Source organism: Stegostoma tigrinum, chromosome 25 (genome assembly GCF_030684315.1).
Source record: "Stegostoma tigrinum isolate sSteTig4 chromosome 25, sSteTig4.hap1, whole genome shotgun sequence".
Taxonomy (NCBI): domain Eukaryota; kingdom Metazoa; phylum Chordata; class Chondrichthyes; order Orectolobiformes; family Stegostomatidae; genus Stegostoma; species Stegostoma tigrinum.
Genome location: NC_081378.1, coordinates 1,849,450 through 1,873,874, shown reverse-complemented (window position 1 = coordinate 1,873,874; position 24,425 = coordinate 1,849,450). Strand labels below are relative to the sequence as shown.

The window sequence follows — 24,425 nt, the reverse complement described above, 5'->3', positions numbered from 1 at the left end:
GCCGTATAATCGATTACCTTTGGCAATACCCCAACAATCCACTCGATAGCACCACGGTGATTGGAGGACAACCTGACCTATCTCACTCTCTGAATAATAGCCTGTCAGCTGTTGGCCAATCACCAAGGAGTATTCTCAGCAGTTTGATAAGACGCATTACACAGTAATTTTGCAAATCAGAAATCCCACCATAGATCTGTTCTGATTGATGCTACAACAACAACAGCACCTCTCCATAGTGCCTTCAACATAGGAAGCATCACAAAGAGTCTCACAGGAACTTTATAAAACAAAATTCGATGCTGGGCCATATAAAGTGATATCAGAGCTGATCCCCAAAATCTTGGCCAAAGAGAGAGGTTTTAATGAATGAATTAAAGGAAGAAAGTGAGGCACAGATATAGAGGGATGTCGGGAGGCTGTACCAGAGTGTGGGGCTGAAGCAACCGAAAGGATTCCCACCAATGCTGGAACAATTAAAACTGGGAATGCAGAAAATCCCAGACATAAAAGAGCACAAATACCTCAGAGGATTGTGGGACGGGATGAGATTATAGAGATTCAATGGACTGAGGTCATGGAGCGATTTGAAAAAGAAAAATTAGAATTTTTTTTAAAAAACATGATGTATCCTAACTGCAGAGCCAGTGTAGGCCAGTGCACACAGACGTGACAAGGCAAAATCTAAGATATAGGCAGAAATGTTTCAGGTAATCTCCAATTTACAGAGGGTAGAATGCCATAGATCAGCTTGAAATTTAATGGCAAAAATGAGCATAGATCTAATGATAATGAGGTGTGGAGCTGGATGAACACAGCAGGCCAAGCAGCATCAGAGAACCAGGAAGGCTGATGTTTCAGGTCTGCACCCTTCATCAGAAACGCTCCCCTGATGCTGCTTAGCCTGCTGTGTTCATCCAGCTCTACACCTTGTTATCTCAGATTCTCCAGCATCGGCAGTTCCTACTATATCTGAATAGAGCTAATGATGATGTGAATGAGGGTCCTGCAGAAAATGAGCTGAGACAGGGTGAAGTCAGATGATCATTTGGAAGTGGAAATAGACCATCTTAGCGATGAGATCTATGTGAGCTCACAAGAAACCGTGCTTCCAAGCTTACAAACGGACTGCCTTAATCTGTTGTCATATCAAATTTTGGAATTAAAAAAAAATAAATTCATAGCTTCAATCGTATCTATTGCTGTGGTATCCCTGAGTGGCTTCTTTCTCTGTGTTATTGCTGATTTATTGATGCAGCATACTCCCTTCAGTTTATGCTGTGCTTACGTATGACACAAGTATAGTTCAATTGATCTAATGATACGCAGGTGATAGTTTGTGAATGAACCTGATGTTTACAAATGATTAGCTTATGATAAAAGAAACAAATGAATTAAGGACTTTGCCAAAATGAAATTTTTATTGCTATGTGTTTTTAAAAAAATGAGTTCCAGTAGTTATTTGGAGCTGCCATTTGATATAAATCAATCTTTTTTTTCTCATCTTGTGTAATGATAGTCTTGCCATTTTGAAATCGTGACTCTGCATTCTCACAGCAATATGATTTTGACGACACATTTTTCCAAATATTAGTGAATAACATGACTTGTGATATTTGCAGCGCAAGGTATGATTACTTTGCTCTGTTCAAAGTCTGGTGTTTTAAATGAACTGTGAGAATACTAAAGATTTTCCACTCACAAGTGTTTCCTACTGTGATGCCTGACATTCTTTTGATGGAAGCTCTTATGAAAAACACACAAGGACCCAATGCTTTCAGCACTGTGTCAAAGGAAACTGACTGCTCAGAGCACTGCTGAATAACAGAGCATAGTCAGATGAATCTTGCATCAGAGCTATGTGGAATTGACTATAAATGTGCAAACAAGTGCATTATGTTGACTGTCTGAAGGGATAGATTTTGTTTTGGCTGCATACGTAGCTTTGATCAGCCTTATGAATAAATCCAACCCCAGGGTTTTGAGCATTGATGCGGTTGGAGGGGCCGGTTAGACAGATAAGAAACGCAGAGCAGTTACACACTCGGTGATTTCTAGCGGCATTAGAAACAGGGAGAGGGGCATCAATGGAGTTTGCGCAGGTACCAGAGCTTGACCTTTGTTGCATTGCTGTATCTAATGTTCTCCCATCTTCTACTTGTCGAAGTAACAAAGATTTGACATTATAAAAAGAACTGAATTCTGATCAATTTAGCAAAACAGGACAATGCACATTTTTTGATCGGTTCACTATTTTACATAATTTTCACAAGTTGAGAGTCAACTGTAAGGCTGGACTTTCTTCGATCATGGTTCAGATTCTGTCCCATAACCAACTGAGCTGTGTGACAATGGGAATCATGGAGGAAAATAGAACAAATTTGTTAGGATGTCCCATTGATAGCAACAGATAGTTTATAGATAAATCCATTGACAGAATCTGTCTAAAAGGCACAAATTAGGAGGGTGATGGAATTCTCTCCTCTTGCCTGATGACCGTCACTCCAAAAACAACCAAGAAGCTTGACGCCATCCAGGACAAAGCAGCCCCCTTGATTGACACCGCATTCTCCACCACCAACACTCAGTAGCGACAGAGTGTACCAACCTCAAGATGCTCTGCAGAAACTCACCAAGATCCTCAGACAACAAATTCCAAACCCACAACCACTTCCATATAGAAGGAAAGGGACAGGAGATACATTGGTACGCCAGCCCCTGCAAATTCCCCTCCAAGCCACTCATCATCCTGACTTTGAAATATATCGCCGTTCCTTCACTGTCGCTGGGTCAAAATCCTGGAATTCCCTCCCTAAGGGCACTGTTGGTCAACCCACAGCAGGTAGGCTGCAGCAGTTCAAGAAGGCAGCTCATCCGCACCCAATGAAGGGGCAAGTAGGGATGGGGCAAGAAATACAGGACCAGCCGGCAATGCCCACATCCCACAAATGAGTAAATAAATAAGTTCAACAAGACCGTGACCGTGATGCGGGACCTTACTCTGCAGAAAGGTGATACTTGAATTAGTTATTCTAAGTAAGGCGGTATGTTTTGCCAAACTACTCACTTTCCAACTATGTGTTGTGTCCCTCCAAATAGTTTTGAGTGTGATGAAAATATTTAGTGTACACAACATTTTATTGTTTTCTGAAGCGATTGAAGCCTGCAGTCCAAATTCTTACGTGCGACTCTGAAAAAAAGTTCATTTTCAGCGTAGGATATTCATGAATTCTTTCAGATGTAATATGAATGGTTTTGAAGTGAAAGCTTGACTGTGGGAGCTGGTGCCTGTGTTTACCAAGCATAAAATTGATCTGGAGAACGTAGCTGCAAAGTAAAAGATCCCATTTGCATTTGGCCTGCACGCGTAAGTTTTGCAACAATGACTTAGACTTAAAGAGTTTCCTGCATCATGTTGCACATAAATCAGACAAACATGTGCTTCTGAGATAACACGGTGTGGAGCTGGATGAACACAACAGGCCAAGCAGCATCAGAGGAGCAGGAAAGCTAATGTTTCGGGTCAAGACCCTTCTTCTTTTGTCAGTTTCAATAATTGTTTCTTTCCGGGAACAGGTCATATAGTCTGTTGCCAGACATCTGAGAGAGAACACTCCTCATTACACAGCCGACACTCTCACTCTTGCCATCTAGCAGTTACACTTTGGATGGATTTACAGGTCAATAGTTGACCTTTCCAACCACATTATGAACTTTCCGTGGCCGTCAACTACTAGAGAGGGACTTGAACCCAGAGCCTCTGGCTCTAAAGCAGGACCATTCCCACTGTGCTACTGGAACTGCCTTGGTAGGATAGAAGGGAGTGACATGTTGCCGAGAGATCCTGTAGAACACTTCAAACAGAGCTTGGGTATTGTCCTGAGGCAGGAGGACTAGTGATGGCTAGGTGAATTTTCCATATTGTTAACCAATCTACCATATGCTGCCAATGAGCTAGTTTCAGTGACACTCTGCAGGTACAGGGGCTTGTTTTATAGTACATTTCTGCAAAGCAAGCAACATTTTATACTGTGTTATTAATGCAGAATAATAGCCCCACTAGCATAATGAGACGGTTTTTCCATTTCTCATGCTGAGCAGAGACTTTTAAAGGTAATTATTTGGACCCCAACAGCTACCAGACAGAAATGACATCTTCTGATGCTTTCTATCTGTGCTCAATTTTAAAAGAGGGTAAACGGTTGGGATGGTTTAATGTCTGTGTGCTGATCTTCCAAAAATCTGTAATTTTTATGATCTTTCTATCTCACCTCTCACCCTCTGGTCTCGTACTGTGCAGCAGTCTGATCTTATTATGTCTCATAAAACAAGCAATTTCAAACTATATACAGCAGTCAGCACTTTTATTTTACAATAATTCCATAATCTTGACAGCACAAATATACCATTTGTTGCAGAATAATGAAATTCGCATCAGAGCCCAGTTATTGTGATGAATAAAGTGCACAAGTGGCAATTTAAAACTTTGCTATGTCTGATGCAGGAAGTTTAACATTGTCTTTAAAAGTGTACAATGTTCTTCAATACTAAAATTCCTCAAGTTAACATTCAGTGTTTAATCAATTCAAAGACTTAAGAACAATCATGGATTATTGTTCACATTTTTCTCTAATGTCTGAACTAAGTGTTACATTAATTTACAGCCCTAGTATCAAAAAAGTGAATTACTGACTAAGAAAGAAAGCAATGAGCAAATGATAGACATATGCAGATTATTGGTATCAGTACACAGCTGGAAAACTCACTGTGGAAACTTTCTCTTTGCAATTATTCATTTTAGTCATTAATAATGACACTGCAGCTTTCCTTTGCTCTCCAGTGAACTGAGCTTTCTGCGCTAATTGATAATGAATGGGACAGCTGCTGAAAACGCCCTCAGTAATTCCTGACAGATGCTTTGGCCTCGATATTGAGAACACCGCAGCAATAGATGGGGGAATAATGACAGTGTTTCTTACAAAGAGGCTATTTCTTTGGAAACTCAAACAAAATCAAAGCACAGTTTTCATATGTTCCTCAGTACCACAGAGCCAGCACTGAACACACAGCCAGCATTCTCTTAAATAAGGTTTATTGAGGCTAGAGTAACAGCAAATCAAATAATTGTACTGCAAAGTACAACAAGATGAAAAACATCCAACAGGCCTTTCAAGATCTAGCTGATTATCTACTCCCTTTAACTCTCTGTCCTTACATTTATTGTTTATCCAAATGAAATAACAGCAAAATTGAACCACAATCTATCAGAAGCAGCCCCATTAAGATAACAAAGTGTAGAGCTGGATGAACACAGCAGGTCAGGCAGCATCAGAGGAGCAGGAAAGCTGACATTTCAGGCCTGGACACTTCTTCAGAAATGAAGAACCCTCAGAGCATCCCACCCCATTTCTGAAGAAGGGTCCAGACTGGAAACATTAGCTTTCCTACTCCTCTGATGCTGCCTGACCTGCTGTGTTCATCCAGCTCTACACCTTGTTGTCTCAGACTCGAGCATCGGCAGCTCCTATGAGCCCCACTAAGGCCAACTTTTGAAGTCCAGATCTAGAATTTGAATGTAGATAGCACCAGCTGTCATGGTGGGGTTTGTACACATGTTTCCACAGGATGAGTCTGGGTCGTTGACTAACTAGCTCAGTGACATTACCACAATGCCACCACGAGGAGGAGGCTGGGTATACTCATTCATCCATCATGAAAGGTTCATCTGCATGTACAGTGAATTATTAGAAAAGCTAATAGGATGTTAGTGTTTATTGTGAGGGGAATTTAAGACACAAATGGGGCAGTTTTGCTTCATTTATAAAGGATGCCGGTGAGATTGCATTTGGAGTACTTGTACAGTATTGGTATCCTTCCTTAGAGAGCATAAGAACATAAGAATTATAGGCAGGAGTAGACCATGCAGCCCCTTGAGCCTACTCCACCACTTAATATGCTAGTGGCTGGTCTCATCTCGGCCTCAACTCCATCTTCTTGCCTGTTCTCCATAACCCTTAACCTGTTACAGGTTAAAAATCTGCCTACCGCCTCCTCAAATGTATTCAGTGTTTCAGCATCCACCACATTCTGGGATAGTGAACTCAACAGATCCATGATCCTTTTACAGAAGTAATTTCTCCTCGCCTGTATTAAACCTGTCACCCTATAGCCTAAAGTTATGACCTCTTATCCTAGATTGCCCCATAAGGGGAACCATCCTCTCTGTGCTTGTAAGTCAATCTCCGTTACCATTTTATATACCTCGGTTGGATCACTCTTGGAAAATTGAACAAGTATAGGCTTAAACAAAAACAGAAATTGTTGGAAGTTTTTTTTATTCAGTCACAGGATGAGGGGCATCGCTGCCTGGCAGCATTTATTGCCCATCTTTAATTGAGCAGAGGACACTTAAGAGTCAACCACATTGCTATGGGTCTGGAGTCACATGTTGGACAGACCAGCTAGCGGCAGTTTCCTTCTCTAAACAACATTAGTGAATAAGTCTGGCAACAGCTGTGGAGAGCAATCAGAGTTAATGTTTTAGGTCGAGGCACCCTTCCTTAGATGTATGAGCGTAAGCTGTTCAGTACCTCCTTATAAACCAATTATTGAATGAATCTTCTCTGAAGTGTCTCCAATATAACAATGTTCCTCCTCAAGTAAGGGGACCAAAACGCCCTTAAAATTGTGGAGCAGGCTCAAGGGGCCGAATGGTCTACTCCTGCTTATAACTTGTATGTTCTTGTGCTCCTCAAGTAAGGGGACCAAAACTACATGTAATACTTCATGAGATCTCACCAAGGTCTTGTACAGTTGCAGCAACACTTTTTAATTTTAATATGTTATTCCCGTAGCAATAAATAACAAAATTCCATTTACCCTCCTTACTGCCTGCAGACTGGGTGTCTTCAATATATGTACAAAGACACTCAGATCCCTCTGCACTGAAACATTTTAAAATTTCTATCCATTTAGATAGTAAGTTATCATTTTATTCTTCCAATGAAAACAGATAACTTCACATCTATATGTGCATTAGAGTCTATCGGCAAAATTCTGACCCATTTGCCTAACCAATACATATCCATTTGTAAATTTATTGTTTCTTCAATGAAACTACTTTCCTCCCTATTTTAATGTCATAAGTGGAAGTGCATTGAATGTAAGTGCGTCGGAAATGGTTTAGAACAGATTTAGTAGACTAAAGCCTGGGAATGACTGGGTTGCCTTAGAAAAAAAAAGGTTAAACAGGCTTGGCTTGCATTCACATGTATTCATACATCTCCTTGTCTGTCCAAGGCTGAGCCTGATGATACACAGAGCATGAATAAAATACTTGCCCCCTCGAAGATGTTGAGAAATTTCTTGCACAATGCATCGTGAATCTATAAGTTCATGGGTGTGCAGTGCCCAACATTGCACGAGTGCTTGTGGATTTGTAGTTCCATTTGCTAAATGCAGGAATGAGGCACCATTGTCAAAACTCGACAATATTTGAAAGAGTATCACATTAATGTGCACAATTTCTTTGACCAGCCTCTCAGATCCACCTTTGCCGAATATATCACTGATCTCTGCTCCACACAGCTTCCTGAAGGAAATTGACGAAGAGAAACAGATATGTTTATCTTTAGACATTAGAGTTGGTAAAATTTCTTGAGCAAAAGTGGGATCAATCCATTTTTGAAATTCCTGCTGTTCAAAGGGCATTTCAACTGACTCCAAGCTATGCAGAGCGGGATGATTACCAAGGGATAACTGGAATATTTAAGAACTGTATCTTGAGAAAGGGCAGTCTGGGATGGGCCATGGTCATTGCATGTCTGACAGTTGGGTAAATAGTGATTATGCTGTTCATTCCTCAATGTGACATCTACCTCCAGGACGTTACGATTGATACCAACCCTGATGACGAGGTCTAGCGTCTGATTGATGGCAACCGTAAACAGTGCCATTCAGGGGTGGTGAGGAGAAGCAAGGGTATTGGTGACCACTTCATTTATTTGTTTAAAGCTTGTGTTTGAAAAGAAAGATGTCTTGCCCTGAAAGAGTCATCCCTGTAGGAAGCCTTATGAACAGCCACCGTTTCAGTGTGTTGTGCTTTTCCAACAGACTTTCGCTGGTGTAGTTCAAATGAGCAAAATGAGAATTGACTCCCCATAAAGTAACATATTCTCTGAAATTGCACAGTGCTATTTGCTCTAAAAATATTTTCAACAAAGCCTTACTTCAATTCAACACATATTTTCTTTATAACCTGATTTTAATAAAAACATTCAGAAATATTTCAAATGTATCATATTAATGTGAAGAAGAACCACCTAGTACAAATAACAAATTTGATCCATCTAATAAAAAGTTGTTCCCAGCAAAGGCTGCTACTGGTCCTTCAAGAAGGCACAGTGTGCATAATGTATTACAACACTTTCTACCCACTGAGCTTCACAGTTCTTTAACACTCAGTCTAAATCTTTCATCACCACTTCAAGATGCTTTCTAATCAGCCTGTTATGACACATCTCTGGAGCAGGACTCTGGGACTGTATTCAATGGCATTTAAAAGCATGGGGTGGGGGGGATATGTTTAAAACTTACAGAATACCGAGAAGCCTGGATAGTGTAGACATGGAGAGGAGGTTTCCACTTATAGGAGAGACTAGGACCCAAGGGTACAGCCTCAAAGGTATGGACCCTATCACTGTGCTATATGAGCCTTTAATTATGTAATTGTATCACTAGTGTTAATATTAAGGTTTAAGTTCTTGATGAGCAGCACTTGCTGCTAGAAGCATACAGCAAGGATGTACACTAACGAAAAAATCAATAGTTAGACAAGACTGGGGGGGTGCAGTGAACGTGATCTATTTGGATTTCCAGAAGCCAAGTGCCGCACAGCAGGCTGCCAAATGAGATAAGAGCCATCTGGATCTGGATGAAGGCACTGAGGGTCTTGCTGCTCAGTTTGGAGATGACACAGAGGCAAGTGGAGGGACAGGTAGCGTTGAGGAAATGGGGAGGCTGCAGATGGACTTAGACAAGCTAGGACAGTGGGCACAGATGGAATATATTGTGGGAAAGTGTGAGGTTATGTACTTTGGTAGGAAGAATAGAGGCGTAGGCTATTTTCTAAACGGGGAAACGTTTTAGAAATCTGAAGCAGAAAGAGACTTGGGAGTCCTAGTTCAGGATTCTTTTCAGGTTAACATGCAGGTTCAGTTGGCAGTTAGGAAGACAAATACAATTGCAAGAGGAATAGAATATAAGAACAGAGATGTGGTTCTGAGGCTGCACAAGGCCCTGGTCAGGCCACACGTGGAACATTGTGAGCTGTATTTGGCTCCATATCTAAGGAAGGATGTGTTGATGTTGGAGATTTACAAGAATGATTTTGAAGGTGGAGGGTTAATCACATGAGCAGTGATTGAGGACTCTGGGCCTGTATTCAATGGAGTTTAGAAGAATGGGGTGGGGGGAATATGATTAAAACTTACAGAATACTGAGACTCCTGGACAGTGTGGACATGGAAAGGAGGTTTCCACTTATAGGAGAGACTAGGACCCAAGGGTACAGCCTCAGAGTGAAAGAACAGCCCTTTCACACTAAGATGAGGAGGAATTCCTTCAACCAGAGGGTGGTGAATCTGTGGAAGTTATTGCCACAGAGGGCTGTGGAGGCCAAGCCATTGATTATATTTAAGACAGAAATAGATAAGTTCTTGATTGGTAAGGGGATCAAGTGTTACAGGGAAAAATCAGGAAAGTAGGGTTGCAAAACATATCAGCCATGACCAAATGGCAGTGCAGCCTTGATGAGCCAAATGGCCTAGTTCTGCTCTGATATTGTCTCATGGAAGGCGTCCATGATGTTGCTCATGATGGTATTCCAGAAAGGAGGAAGTCAAAAAAACAGGAAGCTTACCACCAATTGGTCTAAAATCTCTCACTGGAAAAATATAAGAATCCATTATGAATGAACTTGCAGTGGGACATTTAGAAAATTATTAAACAATCTGCTGTGTCAGAGTTTTGAGAAAGTCAGTTCATGTTTAAAAGATTTATTACAGGCATTTGGTTTTTTGGGTTGGATAAATGGAAACCTGGATATGTCGTGTATTTTGATTTCCAAAAGGCATTTTATGAGGTGTCACATTAAAAGGCTGCTGCATAAAGTAAGAGAGATCATGGTGATTTATTAACATAGATAGAATATTGGTTAACTAGCCAGAAAAAGAGTTGGGATAAATGGATCATGTTCAGATTGGCAAGCTGTAACAAGGGAAGTACCTCAGGGTTCGGCGCTGGAGCTTCAACTATTTGCACTCTCTATTAATCAATTTCGTGAAATGACAATTGTGTTATAGCTATATTTGCTGACAGCATCAAGTTTGGTATGACAGTAAGTTGTAAGAAATTGATGAAACTTTTGCAGTGGGAGATAGATTAAGTGAGTGACAAAAATTTAGTAGGTAGCACATAATATTGGAAAAAGTGAAGTTGTTGACTTTGACAGGAACAATTGAAAAGCAGAATATTATATAGATGGGGAGAGACTGCAGATCTAGATGCCTTGGTACATGAATCACAAAATATTAGCTTGCAGATATACTAAGTAATTAAGAAAATTGATATTTATGACAAGAGTGATGGAGACAAATAGGGAAGCATTGCAAAAAAACTTGTAGGATAATGGTGAGTTTGCACCTGGAATACTATGCATAGTTTAAGTTACCTTACATTGGAAACACGTAACAGAACCTTCAACAAACTGATTCTTAGGATGAAGGATTGTCCACTGCGGGGAGCCTGAACAGGTTAGGTCCATACTCATTGGAGTTTACTTATAGATTTCTGAGGATACCTGCTGGAAGAAGGAGTTTTCTTATGGAGAAATCTTGAGCAAAGGCAAGCAGCAACAGGACTTATCATTAGGGCAGATAAGGAGGAGTTCTTTTCTCCTGAGGTTCATCAGTCTTCAGGATTCTCTGCCCCAGAGGGCATTGGAGGCTAAGATAAAAATATACTTAAGGCCAAGTCAGGCACATGTTTGATCTACAACACAGTAAGGACTACAGATGCTGGAAGCTGGAGTCAATAAATGTGGAGCTGGAAAAACACAGCAGGTCAGATAGATGAGGTGCATAGACCTGGGGACCGCATGCACTAACTAACCCGAACTTCTGGTTTTTATCCACTTTAACTCCCCCTCCCACTCTCCTGATGACAAATCTATCCTTGACCTCCCCACTGCCAGAGTGAGGCCAAATGTAAAATGGAGGAATGATACCAGATATTTTGCCTTGGGACCTTACAACGCAATGGCCTGATTATTGAGATAACACGGCGTGAAGCTGGATGAACACAGCAGGCCAAGCAGCATCAGAGGAGCAGGAAAGTTAACATTTCAGGTCAAGACCCTTTGTCTGATTATTGACTTCACCAGCTTCAAAATCATTGCTCCCCCAACCTGTACATCATCCAACTCACGTATCACCTTCTCTTCCCACTGACCAACCGCAATAACCCCCATCTGCATCCAACTATCTCCATCTCACCCAGCCTTGAACCCAGTCACACCCCCTTCTCTCTATTTCTGGGGTCCTCCCCCATCGCAGTCCTGATGAAGGATTTCGATCTAAAACTTTGACTTTCCTGCTCCTCGGATGCTGTCTGGCCTTCTGTGCTTTTCCAGCTCCACATTTATTCCGATGTTTGATCAGCAATGGAATCGAGGGATATGAGTGAGAGTTAGGAAAGTGGATTTACAGCCACAATTAGATCGGCCTTGGACTTTCTCAATGCATTGTATCTTGACAGGCTGAATGGCCTACTCCTCTTCTAAATGCCTAGAAATTTTTCGTCCATTATTCTTTGGGGGAGGGGAAAAGGTATCTTCTAATTTTTAATGTTGATAATTTATCCTTGATCTCTCCTCTCTGGTGCAATAAAAAAAATTGACATTCTGCTTCATATTCTTCTGACTCACCACCAACCTCATCCATGACACAGAAAAAGAAGAAAATTAACAATGAGAGATTGGAGATCCCATTGGGTTAGAGCAGCAGCCCTCAACATCCTCTACCTTGTGTTTTACCAGGGGAGACAATGATCTAGTGGTATTATCTCTGGACAGTTAGTCTAGAGACCCACATCATGTTCTGGGGACCCTGGTCAAATCCTGCAGTGGCAGATGGTAGAATTTGAATTCAATAAAAATATCTGGAATTAGGAATCTAATGATGAGCATGAATCCATTGTTGATTGTCAGGAAAACTTATCTGATTCACTATTGTCCTCAAGGGAAGGAATCTTCCATCCTTACTAGGTCTGGCCTAGAGGTGACTCCAGACCCATAGCAATGTGGTTGACTCTGAACTGCCCTCTGGGCAATAAGGGATGGGCAGTAAATAAGGCCAGTGACACCCCCATCTCATGAATGAATAAATAAAAAAGTTATTTTGTCAAAACAAACCCTAATCCTATCATGATAAAAATAAAACACTCACTTTTTCCAAGGACTATACTTTTATATGTATGTGCATTTTTGTACTATATATTCCATAAATGGAATAGTTTAAGGACATTAAAATTGTAATAATGTTGCTGAGAGTACGTTTTACTGCTAAATTGCAAAAACAAAATGAGATAATGAGTTAGTCATTCGCAAGAACACTGTGGTTGTGTTTCATTGGCATGTGTGTTAACCTTTCATGTCCCACGCAGGCTACCACCTTCCACCAGTGGGACATGCCCGACATGGCGCTTGAACAATGTGGCAGCTCACAGATTTCGTGCTGAAATACACAACGACAAGTTGTCAATTTGCAGCTAACATTCTCAAACTAGCAGGGACTGTAGAATTCGAGGAGGCTGCATACAATTTATAAAATGAACTGGACAAAATTGCAAAGTGATAACAGACTGTGAAGTACGAGACATCACCGAGTAAAGGAATGTTGATGAACAGTGTTAAACTCAATGTGAAATCTATCCAACCTATGCAGAGCAGCAATCAGTGTTTTGTTTATTTTTAGAATATCTACGGGGTACTGACCGGAGTGGGCGGGGGTGGGGGTGTCGGTGTGGGTTGGGGAAGATTGTGGGGAGGGAAATGTGGAGGGGACGAGGGAAAGTTTCCTTTCATGGGAGAATCTAGAATGAGAAGCCATTATTCAAATATCAGAGGCTTCCCGTTGGCTCAGTGGTTAGCACTGCTGCCTCACAGTGCCGGGGACCTGGATTTGATTCCACCCTTGGCTGACTGTCAGTGTAGAGTTTGCACATTCTCCCTGTGCCTGTGTGGGTTTCATCTGGGTACTGTGGTTTCCTCTCACAGTCCAAAACTTTGTGCAGGGTATGTGGATTGGCCATACTAAATTGTCCAGGGGCTCTAGGTCAGGTGGGTTAGACATAGAAGATGGGTCTAGGTGGGTTGCTCTTTCAAGGGGTGGTGTGGACTTGTTGGGCTGAATGGCCTGCCTCTACACAGTAGGAACTCTATGATTACAGAAACAATGTGAGATGTTTTCTCTCAGAGCATTGAAGGCTTTGGAATTTCCCTTCTTGAAAAGGACATGGAACATAACAACCAGGAATAGGATCAGAGATAATGGGGACTGCAGATGCTGGAGATTCCAAGATAATAAAATGTGAGGCTGGATGAACACAGCAGGCCAAGCAGCATCTCAGGAGCACAAAAGCTGACGTTTCGGGCCTAGACCCTTCATCAGAGAGGGGGATGGGGGGAGGGAACTGGAATAAATAGGGAGAGAGGGGGAGGCGGACCGAAGATGGAGAGTAAAGAAGATAGGTGGAGAGAGTGTAGGTGGGGAGGTAGGGAGGGGATAGGTCAGTCCAGGGAAGACGGACAGGTCAAGGAGGTGGGATGAGGTTAGTAGGTAGCGGGGGGTGCGGCTTGGGGTGGGAGGAAGGGATGGGTGAGAGGAAGAACCGGTTAGGGAGGCAGAGACAGGTTGGACTGGTTTTGGGATGCAGTGGGTGGGGGGGAAGAGCTGGGCTGGTTGTGTGGTGCAGTTGGGGGAGGGGACGAACTGGGCTGGTTGAGGGATGCAGTAGGGGAAGGGGAGATCCATTCAGCCCCTCAAGTCTGCTCCCCATTCAATAGGATCATGGCTGATCTCATTCTCAGCCTGACCTTTACCTTCTTGCCCGCGCTTCACAACCCTTTAACCTGTTACGGGTTAAAAATCTATTTCCTCAATATTCCAACATTCACCACACTGTGGGGTATGAATTCCACATATTTATAACCCTTTGAGAGGAGTAATTTTGCCTCATCTCTGTTTTAAATCTACTGCCCATTCTCCTAAAACTAAGACTTCTCATTCTAGATTATCCCACATGAGGAAGCATCCTCTCCTAGTCTACTTTGTCAATCCTCTTTTGTATATTATATCCCTCATTTGATCTCCTCTCATTCTTCTAAACTCCAGATACTATTAGCCTAAACTGCTCACTCTCTCTTCATGAGACAAAGCCCTATCTCTGGGATCAATGTAGTAAAGCAGAACTCTTGAACGTTTTTAAGGCATAAATAAATAGATTATTGTTAAGCATGAGGGTGAAAGATCATCTTGGGTAGGTGGAAAGGTGGACTTGAGGTTACAATCAATTCACAGTGATCTTCTTGAATGACAGCTGATGTAAACAGCCTTCTCCTGCTCCTAATTGATATGTTTGTATGTTGTCATTGTAACAAGATTGACCAAGAAACACAGCCAGATATTCTTCAGTGATAATGGGAACTACAGATGCTGTAGAATCCAAGATGCTCCTAAGATGCTGCTTGGCCTGCTGTGTTCATCCAGCTCCACACTTTGTTATCTTATGCCAGATATTCTTCAACTATTTTCATGATGAAGTGAATTCTTCTGTAACTTGATTGGACTTAATTTTCACCCGCCTTCTATTTCCAGGGGAATACCTTTACGCTGGTACAGCATCTGATTTTCATGGTAGAGACACTGCTTTCTCCCGCTCTCTGGGACCTCCAGCCAGCCGGCATTACATCCGCACAGATCTCTCGGAACATTACTGGCTCAATGGTATGAGGGTGCAATCACTTCTTCATCTTTTTAGGTGATTGAATACAGTCTACGGGAGATCAAATGAATAGTGCTGAGATTTGGATGTCATATCATTTACAGGAATGTTACAGATGATGATGATGAGTTTATGGGTGAGGCATTCCACTCCCATACATCCCAGATGTCCTCATTCTTCAAGGACCGCAACATAACCCCTGCAGTGTTTGAGAACGCCCTCGACTGTCTCTCCCGCATTTCCCACAACTCATCCCTCACACCCCGTTCCCGCAATAACCGCCAAAAGAGAATCCCCCGAGTCCTCACATACTACCCCACGCATCATCCTCCGACACTTCCACCATCTACAATCCGACCCCACCACTAAAGACATTTTTCCATCCCCACCCTTGTCTATCTTCCAGACGGACCACTCTCTCCGGGACCCCATTGTCTGCTCCACGCTCCACTCCAACCCCACCACACCTGGTAGTTTCCCCTGCAACCGCAGAAAGTGCTACACTTGTCCCCACGACTCCTCCTTCACCCCCATTCCAGGCCCCAAGATGACTTTCCACATCAAGCAGATGTTCATCTGCACATCTGCCAATGTGGTATACTGCATCCACTGTACACGGCGTGGCTTCCTCTATATTGGGGAAACCAAGTGGAGGCTTGGAGACTGATTTGCAGAACACCTATGCTCGGTTGGCAATAAACAACTGCACCTCCTAGTCGCAAACCATTTTAACTCCCCCTCCCATTCCTTAGATGACATGTCCATTCTGAGCCTCCTGCAGTGCCACAATGATACCACCCGAAGGTTGCAGGAACAGCAAGTCATATTCCGCTTGGGAACCCTGCAGCCCAATGGTATCAATGTGGATTTCACAAGCTTCAAAATCTCCCCTCCCCCCACACTGCATCCCAAAACCAGCCCACTCATCCCCACCTCCCTAACCTGTTCTTCCTCTCACCTATCCCCTCCCCCACCTCAAGTCACACCTCAATTTCCTACCTACTAACTTCATCCTGCCCCCTTGACCTGTCCATCCTCCACAGAGTGACATATCCCCTCCCTACCTCCCCACCCATACTCTCCTCTCCACCTATCTTCTCCTCTATCCATCTTCGGTCTGCCTCCCCCTCTCTCCCTATTTATTTCAGAACCCTCTCCCCATCCCCCTTTTCTGATGAAGGGTCTAGACCTGAAACGTCAGCTTTTGTGCTCCTAAGATGCTGCTTGGCCTGCTGTGTTCATCCACCTCCACACTTTGTTATCCCAAACCTTCTTGACTGATTGGAATTAGCATCTTGTTAAATTACTGCTGTTTTAATTTGGAGCAATGCATCATTTTGTCATTTCTCATGTAAAGATATTAGATCTATTTGATATATGCCATGACTACATCAGTGCTTTTGAATCAAAAGACAATGGTTTTTGATATATGCCAACTGAAGGTTCCAATCTTACACAGAGAGAGCTGGTCAGCCTGATTTCCAAGGCACTGGGAAATGGGAGCCCAACCATAGAAAGTCTTCTCAAACCACTTCAGATTCATGCTGACAAAGCTGATTTTGTTGGTGATTTCTTGTAAACTGTATAGGTTTTATTTGTCATCTTCATTTTTATGACAGAAGTAATGCCACCTTCTGGAGTATGCAGTAATTCCACTTACTCAGCCTAGATGTTGCAGCTGTGTGCGTGCATATCTAACCATGTCTGTCCTTGAGTTCCACTCAATATAAAACAGGTTACATATCTTGAGTCTACTCTCTAGCACACATATAGACACAAATGTGAGAAGTGGTGTCCTTGCTGATAGCTTGTAATTGCCGAGTATTCCAACATCTGAGTCCTAATGAGAGTAGACTGGCTAAAATTGCCATTAATCTGGGAGCATCTGGACCCAAAGCTCTAGTCACCACATAACTATACATGAGAGGGTTGACCTAAAATAGATGATTCAACCAAAGAAAATATCCCACACACTCTGCTTATGATTGTCTCCTGTCTGATACTTGACTTCAAAATCCATTCAAATGCCAATTATTCTGTGAATGAACAAGATCTTCTTGATGTTTATGCTAGCTTGCTCTTTTGCCCATTTTAAACCCTGTTACTTTCTGCTCTCATGCATTTTCAGTGAGACCAACAAATGCCAACTGTGTTAATGAGGGGGAATGTGGGATGGGTGAGAAATTCACTTGTTTTTTGCCTCCAGTGCAAAAAGAGGGGTGGTGGATTAGGGAGTGCATGGATATGAAATAATAACATTTCTAACAAAAGGGCATCATTGATTTTTTAAAAAATCTTGTGAATGTCCCTATTAGAGAAGGGGCAAAGCTTGGCCTACCCTTGGGGCATAAGACAGGGCAGGAGAGTGACGTGTCAGTGGTGGGGGGCATTTTGGGGCTAGTGACTATAATTCTTTTGGTTTCAAAATAGTGATGGAAACAGACAGAGATAATGGGAACTGCAGATGCTGGAGAATCCAAGACAACAAAATGTGAGGCTGGATGAACACAGCAGGCCAAGCAGCATCTCAGGAGCACATAAGCTGACGTTTCGGGCCTAGACCCATCATCAGAGCTGACGCTTCGGGCCTAGACCCTTCATCAGAGAGGGGGATGGGGTGAGGGTTCTGGAATAAATAGGGAGAGAGGGGGAGGTGGACCGAAGATGGAGAGAAAAGAAGATAGGTGGAGAGACTATAGGTGGGGAGGTAGGGAGGGGATAGGTCAGTCCAGGGAAGACGGACAGGTCAAGGAGGTGGGATGAGGTTAGTAGGTAGATGGGGGTGCGGCTTGGGGTGGGAGGAAGGGATGGGTGAGAGGAAGAACAGGTTAGGGAGGTGGAGACAGGTTGGACTGGTTTTGGGATGCAGTGGGTGGAGTGGAGGAGCTGGGCTGGTTGTGTGGTGCAGTGGGGGGAGGGGACAAACTGGGCTGGTTTTGGGATGCAGTTGAGGAAGGGGAGATTTTGAAACTGGTGAAGTCCACATTGATACCATTAGGCTGCAGGGTTCCCAGGCGGAATATGAGTTGCTGTTCCTGCAACCTTCGGGTGGCATCATTGTGGCACTGCAGGAGGCTCATGATGGACATGTCATCTAAAGAATGGGAGGGGGAGTGGAAATGGTTTGCGACTGGGAGGTGCAGTAGTTTGTTGCGAACTGAGCGGAGGTGTTCTGCAAAGCGGTTTCCAGCCTCCTCTTGGTTTCCCCAATGTAGAGGAAGCCACACCGGGTACAGTGGATGCAGTATACTACATTGGCAGATGTGCAGGTGAACCTCTGCTTAATGTGGAATGTCATCTTGGGGCCTGGGATAGGGGTGAGGGGGGAGGTGTGGGGGCAAGTGTAGCATTTCCTGCGTTTGCAGGGGAAGGTGCCGGGTGTGGTGGTGTTGGAGGGCAGTGTGGAGCGAACAAGGGAGTCACGGAGAGAGTGGTCTCTCCGGAAAGCAGACAGGGGTGGGGATGGAAAAATGTCTTGGGTGGTGGGGTCGGATTGTAGATGGCGGAAGTGTCGGAGGATGATGTGTTGTATCCGGAGGTGGGTGGGGTGGTGTGTGAGAACGAGGGGGACCTCTTTGGGGGTTGTGGCGGGGGCGGGGTGTGAGAGACGTGTTGCGGGAAATACGGGAGACGCGGTCGAGGGCGTTCTCAATCACTGTGGGGGGAAAGTTGCGGTCCTTGAAGTATTTGGACATCTGGGATGTGCGGGAGTGGAATGTCTTGTCGTGGGAGCAGATGCGGCGGAGGCGGAGGAATTGGGAATAGGGGATGGTATTTTTGCAGGAGGGTGGGTGAGAGGAGGTGTATTCTAGGCAGCTGTGGGTGTCGGTGGGCCTGAAATGGACATCAGTTACAAGCTGGTTGCCTGAGATGGAGACTGAGAGGTCCAGGAAGGTGAGGGATGTGCTGGAGATGGCCCAGGTGAACTGAAGGTTGGGGTGGAAGGTGTTGGTGAAGTGGATGAACTGTTCGAGCTCCTCTGGGGAGCAAGAGGCGGCGCCGATACAGTCATCAATGTACTGGAGGAAGAGGTGGGATTTGGTGCCTGTGTAGGTGCGGAAGAGGGACTGTTCCACGTAACCTACAAAGAGGCAGGCATAGCTGGGGCCCATGCGGGTGCCCATGGCCACCCCCTTAGTCTGTAGGAAGTGGGAAGAGTCAAAAGAGAAGTTGTTGAGGGTGAGGACGAGTTCGGCTAGGCGGATGAGGGTGTCGGTGGAGGGGGTCTGATCGGGCCTGCGGGACAGGGAGAAGCGGAGGGCCTTGAGGCCATCTGCATGCGGAATACAGGTGTATAGGGATTGGACATCCATGGTGAATATGAGGTGTTGGGGGCCAGGGATTTGTAAGTCCTGGAGGAGGTGGAGGGCGTGGGTGGTGTCACGGACGTAGGTGGGGAGTTCCTGGACCAAGAGGGAGAAAATGGAGTCCAGATAGGTGGAGATGAGTTCGGTGGGGCCGGATGAAGGGTCTAGGCCCGAAACGTCAGCTTCTGTGCTCCTGAGATGCTGCTTGGCCTGCTGTGTTCATCCAGCCTCACATTTTGTTGTCATGGAAACAGACAGTCTAGATCTAAAAGCTAAAGTTCTAAATTAGAGGAAGGCTGATCTTGACAGTATTAGGCAAGAACTTTTAAAAGTTGATTGGGGTGGATTTACCAAAAAATAAGAAAATAAGAATATAAGAACTAAGAGCAGGAGTAGGCCAGCTGGCCCCTCGAGCCTGGCCTGCCATTTAACAAGATCATGGCTGATCTTTTTGAGACTCAGTTCCACTTACCCGCCCACTCACCATAACCCTTAATTCCTTTACTGTTCAAAAATTTATTTAGCCTTTCCTTAAAAACATCCAGCCATGAAACCTTCAAAAAATGAGATAACAAGAATCTACAGACCGTATGTTCCTATTATGGTGAAGGGCAAGGCTGGTAGGTGCAGGGATGACTAGAGAAATTGAGTTTTTGGTCAAGAAAAAGAAGGAAACATATGCCAGGTATGGACAGCAGATATTGAGTGAATCCTTAGAAGAGTATAAAGGCAGTAGTACTTAAGAGGGAAATCAGAAGGGTAAAAGGGGACATGAGATAGCTTTGACAAAGTGAGTTAAGGAGAATCCAAATGAATTTTATAAATGTGTAAAGGACAAAAGGGAAAGTGAGGCAAGAATAGAGCCCCTTAAAGCTCAGCAAGGTCACCTCTGTGTGGAACCGCAGGAAATGGGGCAGATACTAAATAAATATTTTACATTGGTGTTTACTGTTGGAAAGGCTATACAAACTAAAGGACTTGGGGAAATAAAGAGCAACATCTTGCAACATGCCTATCTTACAGAGGAAGAGGTGCTGGATCCTTAAAATATATAACGGTTGATAAATTCCCAGGATCTGATCAGGTGAACCCTCAAACTCAGTGGGAAGCTAGGGAAGTGGTTCCTGGGCCCCTTGCTGAGATATTTGGATCATAAATAGCCACAGGTAAAGTGCCAGAACACTGGAGGATGGCTAATGCGATGCCGCTATTGAAGAAAGGTGGTAAGGAAAACCCAGGGAACTATAAACTGGCGAGTCTGACATTGGTGGTGGGCAAGTTGTTGAAGAGAATCCTGAGGGATGGGATTTACATGTGTTTGGAAAGGCAAGGACTGATCAAGGATAGTCCTCATGGCTTTGTATGTGGGAAATCATGTCTCACTAATCTGACTGAGTTTTTAGAAGAAGTAACAAAGAAGATTGATGAGGGCAGAGTGGTGGAGCTGATCGAGATGAACTTCTGTAAGGTGTTCGACAAGGTTCCTCATGGTAGACTGGTTAGATCACGAGGAATACAGGGAGCACTAGGTATTTGGATACAGAGCTGGTTCAAAGGTAGAAGGCAGAGGGTATTGGTGGCTGCTGCTTTTCAAACTAGACATCTGAGACCAATGGTGTGCCACAAGGGTCAATGCTGAGTCCACTATTTTTCACAATTTACATAAATGATTTGAATGTTAATATAGGAGAGATGGTTAGTAAGTTTGCAGATGACACCAAAAGTGGTGGTGTAGTGAACAGGAAAGAAGGTTACCTCAGAGTACAATAGGATCTTGATCATATGGGCCAATGGGCCGAGGAGTGGCAGATAGGGCATAATTTAGATAACGCGAAGTGGTGCATTTTGGAAAGGCACATCAGAGCAGGACTTATGCACTTAATGGTAAGGTCCTGGGGCATGTTGCTGAACAAAGAGATCTGAGGCTGCAGGTTCATAGGTCCTTGAAAGTGGAGTTGCAGGCAGATAGGATAGTGAAGGCAGCGTTTTGCATGCTTGCCTTTATTGGTCAGTGCATTGAATATTGGAGTAAGGAAGTTATGGTGAAGCTGTACAGGACATTGGCTAGGCCACCTCTAGCATACTGTGCGCAGTTCTGGTCTCTCTGATAGTAGAAGAATGTTGTAAAACAGGAAGGGGTTCAGAAAAGATTTACAAGGATGTTCCCAGGGTTTGAGCTATAGGGAGAGGCTGAATAGACTTAGGCTATTTTCCTTGGAGCATTGGAGGCTGAGGACTGATCTTACAGAGGTTTATAAAATCAGGAGGGGCGTAGATAGGGTAAATAAACAAGGTCTTTTCCATGGGGTGGGGGAATCCAAAACTAGAGGGGCATAGCTTTAAGGTGAGAGGGGAAAGATTTCAAAGGGACCTAAGGGGCAACGTTTTTACACAGAGGGTGGTGCGTGTATGAAATGAGCTGCCAGAGGAAGTGGTGGAGGCTGGTACAATTACAACATTTAAAAAGCATCTGGATGGGTACATAAATAGGAAGGGTTTACAGGGATATGGGCCAAATTGCTGGAAAAAGGGGCTAGATTTATCTGAGCTACCTGGGTGGCATGAACAAGTTGGATCAAAGTTCTGTTTACAAGCTGCATATCACTATGACCCTATGACTATTTAAATATTCAATGCCATTTGCAGTTTGTTAAATCTGCTCATTAGTAACTGCCTCTGTGCACTAAGTGGCAAATTTGTATTTACAGAAGCCAAGTTTATCGGAGCATTTTCCATCCCGGACACCTACAATACTGACGATGATAAAATATATTTTTTCTTTCGGGAAGCAACAGAGGACAGCAGCACCTCTGACCGGTCCATTTTCTCCAGGGTTGCCAGGGTCTGTAAGGTAGGTGAAGAACTGTGACATTGTGACCTCATTGTACTTGTAACGAGGAGTTGTTTATTCACACAATCAGTCAACTCCACAATTAATGAAGTGGCAAGCAATTTGCAAACAGTTTATTGCTCCTCTCCTTGAAGACTCTTGCGAGTGATTGGCTGCAGTGACAGTAATAGTCTCTTAGTACCTGACCCAAAGACAAATTCTCTTGAAGCTCAGCATGAGAGTTTGCAAGCTATTGCTTCATAGATCCAACAAATCTGCATTGTTCCGACATCAGAGAGTGATCTGGAATGGTGGCTTGAATTTCCCTCCATTTCAATTGGAAGCATTGAGATCAATTGTAGAAAGCCCTGTTCTGGCCCAGCAAATATCACTTGGTTCAACATAGACTAGGAATAACTTCAGTGAAACAAAACAGACATTGCTGGGGAAACTCACCAAGTCTGACAGCATCTGTGGAGAGAAAGCAGAATTACCGTGTCAGATCTACTGGCATGGTGACACAGTGACTTGAAAGGTTGACTCTGTTTCTTTCTCCACAGATGCTTCCAGATATGCTGAGTTTCTTCAGCAATGTCTGCCTTTGTTTCAGATTTCCAGCAGCTGCAGTTCTTTATTTCATTAATTTCAATGAAAGCTGTTAAGAAAGCTCTGAAATTTCAGCTTGATTTCTCTTTATTTTGAGCAGAAACTCTGGGCTAACAGTCTGTAGTAGAGTTCTAACTTTCTCAGAACCACATTGGCTATACTCTAAGCTCTGATGATTACAGTCAGTATTTCAATTAAGCTTCAGCTTTTGTTCGATTTAAAAATCTAATGCATTTGCCTTGGCTCCTTCCACTTACATGAGTTGGTAAAGATGCAGCAGATCAAATTTGTGAATGATGGGACAACTTCTCATGTTGTACTCTTGTTGATGGCTAAGGAGGTCAGTCTATTTAAGGCAGGTTCTGCCATGAGTGCCACATATGGGATAGACCTTCATTGTTGTTGTTTTTAGTGTTGCAAGTTGCTGTAGCCTTTGACAGTCCCAATGGGTGACATCAGTCCGAAGTGATGTTGCCATTTTACCAGCTCTTAACTGGTCTCTGAGTTGTGGGAACCAACGCTTGGAGCACTCACACTGAGCTTGCAAGCATAGCTGAAGTGATATTTTGAGTGTCTGACTGGTCTTCTGTTTCTATCTACCTCTCCATTGTGAAGATTCTTGGGTACATGAATGCGCTGAACAGGGAAGTCACCTCTGCTTTGTATACGCCAGAGAAGCAAACATTTACCAGGTTGTCTTGTGAGTAAAGCGTGGACAGGCTAGGCTTCTCTCCTTTGGAATGTAGAAGAGTAAGAAGTGACTTGAAACATGGAAAAAGAGTTGCCTTAGCAAGATGAATGGGAAATATTTTCCTTCCTGTGGGAAAATCTAGAAGGAGAGAGTCACCATATAAAATTAGGGAGTCACCATTTAACACCGTGGCATAACCTATTGGAAAGTCTCTTCAAGGCAATAGGAGAATCTGGATTTTTTTTAAGGCATAGTTGGGTAGATTGTTGATAAGCATACGGTAAAGGTTTATTGGCGAATAGGCAGGTGTTGATTTTTTGATCACAGTTACCTGATGCAGACAGCGAACTATTACAGTAATGATTTTCTTATTGTTTATTCAGTTGATTAGAAGCAGCAGTTTAGATATGATGCCTTAGTTAGTTAGTGTAGTATTAGAATTAGAATTACGTTTTATTGTCACTTTTTCTCAAGTATAGGGGTGCAGGAGTAAAATGAAATGTTTACAAAGCCACCATTCCAGGCATCATCTCAGGTACAAAGGTGCCTGGGTACAAAATCTGAAAAATAAAGAAATAAGTTAAAAAGTTCAACATTACAGTTCTTCTTAAGCCATGGGTCTGCAGACAATCTCTGCTGAACTTTCTCCAAGAGGGCTCGTTTTCCCCATCACTGGGCTAAGCCTCACCTAGGCGCACCAACTTCTCCACCCCCAGCCACTGCTTTGCTGCTGACTGCAATGTGGAATTGCCAGTTAGTTAACTAGATTTTAAAAAGATACAAATACAGGGCAAATGTGGATTGCTCACTGATACTGGAGGATACATAGGCTGTTGGATGTAGAATGTGTCATAGAACATAGAACATTACAGCACAGTACAGGCCCTTCGGCCCTCGATGTTGTGCCGACCTGTCATACCATCTAACCTAT

At 43.5% G+C, this 24,425-nt stretch overlaps 1 protein-coding gene across 8 annotated transcripts in view; it reads left to right on the top strand.

The window, feature by feature from the left end:
* The window catches only part of sema3d (sema domain, immunoglobulin domain (Ig), short basic domain, secreted, (semaphorin) 3D), a 357,672-nt gene that overhangs the window by 195,504 nt on the left and 137,743 nt on the right, over positions 1-24,425 (top strand). For all 8 annotated transcript variants that reach the window (XM_059654813.1, XM_059654812.1, XM_059654816.1 and 5 more), the window contains 2 exons: positions 14,934-15,062; positions 22,076-22,218. In XM_059654813.1, coding sequence (XP_059510796.1) covers positions 14,934-15,062; positions 22,076-22,218 — 272 coding nt within the window. The remainder of the gene's footprint in view (positions 1-14,933; positions 15,063-22,075; positions 22,219-24,425) is intronic.